The sequence below is a fragment of the Lolium perenne genome, chromosome 4 (genome assembly GCF_019359855.2).
Source record: "Lolium perenne isolate Kyuss_39 chromosome 4, Kyuss_2.0, whole genome shotgun sequence".
NCBI lineage: Eukaryota > Viridiplantae > Streptophyta > Magnoliopsida > Poales > Poaceae > Lolium > Lolium perenne.
Window position 1 is genome coordinate 80,744,739 of NC_067247.2, and position 3,148 is coordinate 80,747,886.

Here is a 3,148-nt window from a genome sequence, read left to right on the forward strand (position 1 = left end):
GGAGCTACGTCCCCCAAACGTGGCACGAATAAAACACGGCCCCTAAACGCTCGATCCGGCACCGTTTGAGGGATACGGCTAGAGATGCTCATACAAGGTAGGTTTAAATGAACAGAATACACGGGAGGTTACAAGGGAGGAGAAGAAGAAAAAACACACCTAACAAAAATACAAGAACGAGAAAAAAAGGCCACCCTACAACCTCTTGGGGGACGGTTGATCAAATAAAAGACTCATCGCGACCTAAGCTCAACGATCAAAGAAGAGTCTAACGAACACGTCAGGGACCAACACCAACACTATATCATCAATGTAATCAAAGGGCAACAGGTGAGACCACACTACGTCACGAGGGTGTCCACTAGATTAGCGCCGGTATGCAATGGATTGATCCCAAGGTATATTAGTTCTTTTTATCATAAGGAACATTTTTTTGCATGTGGGAGCATTGTTTTTAGCAGGAAGCAATGAAATAGCTCCTTGTGATCTATTACCCCAAAACCACACCTCCCCTCTCCATCTCGAAAACTCCTGCCCCCCTTGAGAGTCGTTCATCTCGCCCCGGGCCAACTCGAAGCCCTCACCGGCGGCGATGCCATTCGGAGGTGGTGGAGGAGAGGCGCCGGTAGTAGTTAAGGTTTTAGTTTTAGATCTTGCCGGCTTGATGCTGTGTTGTGGCGTTATGCTTGTTATGCTAGAAGCTAGAGTCCAGATCCCGTGGGCCGGATCTGGATGTTCCTGCTTCTCCTCTTCATCATCATTCGTCTCCGGTGGCTGGAGGTGTGGCAGAGGCGGGGATGGATGCCAGGCTTCTTCTCTAATAAGGCAGGCTTCTTCTCTAATAAGGCACCTCTCTTCTCTCCTTCAAGGATGCTGATTCTGATGCTCTTCCGCGGCGTCAGATGGCGACTGGCAAGGCGCTCCTCCATACCACCACCGGACTTGGCCCTGCTCCAACTGGCCGGTGATGTTCTGTTGTTACTCCTCTCTCTTGTTGGCCGTGGTGGTGCGGAAGGGATTTGGGTGCTAGTGGCGTATACTTGCAGGGTTGGGGGTTCGGTATACTTGCAGGGTTGGGGGTTCGGGGAGATCCTCACAAGACTGCCCTTATCTAAGCTCGAGGCAGCTCTGTCTTAGCTATCTTCTGTCGACATCGCGGCGATACTGCAACCTCCGTCCAGGTGGTATCCTTCTCTTCTGATGCGGAAGCTCAACGACACCTTGCTACCAAGTGGTCTCGACATCTTGCTACCAAGTGGTCTCGTCCCCGGTGGCTTGATGACGACCGTTGGGTAGAAGATCCACATTGGAAGGGAGTTCACGAGCTTTTCCTCAGCGGCGACGCCGACGTCCTGTGGCAGAGACACCCAGGTCCTTGATTGCTTTGCTCAGGTTATTTGTAGGGTGTTTGAAGTGCGAGCCCCTTTCTTCAAATACTAGATTCTTAGAGCGAGTGTTGTATAAGGGGCCTTCTGTAAAACTTTGTACCTGCCACTTCAACGAAAGAAAATCTGGGGTCTTCTAGACCCCTCCCCGAGTCAAAAAAAAAAAAAAACTAAATTAAATGTCATTTTTTTCTGAGTGGCCGAAGGTCCAGACTACGCAGATGTGATGCGTGAGCCGTGAGCGACGGCTACTGATTCTGGAAGTGGAGATTGATAGAGCAGCTCTCTTGAGCCTGTCATGGTGTCCGATACGGGAGCAGCCAAGGTAGTCGAACCTCTCCTGGTTCAGAAGGATCAGGATTTCAGATTCATCTCGTACAGCTAAGAACTAATTAAGCTCCTTAAAAAAGCCTTGCTAATGGTACATCACTGGGAGCTCCAGTAGCGGTTCGAAAGTAAGAGAGCCAGCCACATCATGGCAACCAAGCTAACTGAAAACTACGACATGCTACGATAAGCTAATTATTGGTGTGATCATGTCTACTAGTAGTACTAAGCTAGCTAGCTGAGCTAGGTCGCGTGCTTGTCGTCCTTGAGATGGCGCGCCTTCTCCTTCTCCTTCACATGTGACCCCTGCGAGGTGTCGTAATCTGCAAAGAAACCCCCAAATCAAACTCCACCATTCCCAACTCCTGCAAGAGATTCAGTTTAGAGTTCACGGCGCGCGTACCAGGATGGTTGGGGTGCACCTCGGTCCCCGGGTTGAACACCGGGTCGTTCTGCCCGTAGACACCCCCGAAGCCTTCCTCGTCGGACCTCGTCGCGTACCCCTCCCCGAACGAGTGGGTCATCACGTCCCTGCGCGGCACAACAAGAGGGATCAGTTCGAGCAGCGCCAGGAGCGTCTGGCCAGGGGAAGGATGAGCTAGTTACCCGCGTTCCGTTACTTGCGTATGCTTGTCGTCGCCGTTGTTGCCGTGCTGCTTCTCCTCCGGCGCGTGGGGCGGCGGCTGCTTGTGCAGCTGCTGCTGATGCTGCTTGGCCGGGTCCATGCCCACGCCCTGGTCGCCCGGCACCGGCGCGGCGGCGTTCGACGTCGCGGCGACGCTCCTCCTCCCTCCGTGCGCCGCGGCGGCAGGTGCCACTAAGCTAGCAGCTGGAGCTGCGCCGCCGCCTCTCTTCCCGCCGAACCGGCTGAGCGCAAAGCCGAGTCCCGTGCTGCTGCTAGCCAACCTGAGTGAGTACATGAGAGGATAACAGCTCGTCTGGTGACGGCGGTGCCTTCCAGCGTTCTGCCGGAGGGAGGTTATAAGCGGCCGGGCCGGAGGGAGGTTGCCAGATTGATGCGTCTGCGGTGGCGCCACGCGAGGGGTGACACGCAGGGGGTTCGCCTCGAAGGCTCGGAGGGTCGTGGCGCGCTCTCTCGACGCCGACCGCTTACACGCGTCGCTTCTCCTTGGGCTTTGTTTGGTAACAGTGGATTTCTGTGTTTGGTAGCGTATTATTTAACGTGTTTTGGGTGGACACCCGATTCTCTTCTCCAATCCACAAAACAAGAGTGTAAAAAACGCGATGTCCACCTCGCGTCTGTAAAACTGGTCAATCGGACGTGTTTTCACGAGTTTATCTGGGCTTACACTACTAGACACCGGCCTGCCAAACAGAAGTAGGGTGTATTTTCGAGTAACTGGATGGGCTGGTGTGACCGCATGCAAGCAATTCCTGGCTAGACGGCTACTCACATCAGCAAAACGGGCACTCTT

The 3,148-nt window shown here is 53.8% G+C and overlaps 1 protein-coding gene across 1 annotated transcript; it reads right to left on the minus strand.

Moving 5' to 3' along the window:
• Positions 1-1,711: 1,711 nt before the first annotated feature.
• LOC127293103 (uncharacterized) lies at positions 1,712-2,675 on the minus strand. The gene is made up of 3 exons (XM_051322658.2): positions 2,319-2,675; positions 2,116-2,243; positions 1,712-2,035 (listed from the first exon to the last, which is right to left on the minus strand). The coding sequence occupies exons 1-3, from the start codon at positions 2,630-2,632 to the stop codon at positions 1,956-1,958; spliced, it is 522 nt and encodes a 173-aa protein (XP_051178618.1). The 5' UTR covers positions 2,633-2,675; the 3' UTR covers positions 1,712-1,955.
• Between the last annotated feature and the right edge of the window lie 473 nt (positions 2,676-3,148).

Bases quoted from the DNA above. Each gene is read 5' to 3' on its own strand.
- LOC127293103 (XM_051322658.2), bottom strand. From the start codon at position 2,632: ATGTACTCACTCAGGTTGGCTAGCAGCAGCACGGGACTCGGCTTTGCG. The intron at 2,244-2,318 runs GTAACTAGCTCA...TGTGCCGCGCAG, and splicing joins ACGCAAGTAACGGAACGCGG to GGACGTGATGACCCACTCGT. The intron at 2,036-2,115 runs GTACGCGCGCCG...GTTTCTTTGCAG, and splicing joins GGTGCACCCCAACCATCCTG to ATTACGACACCTCGCAGGGG.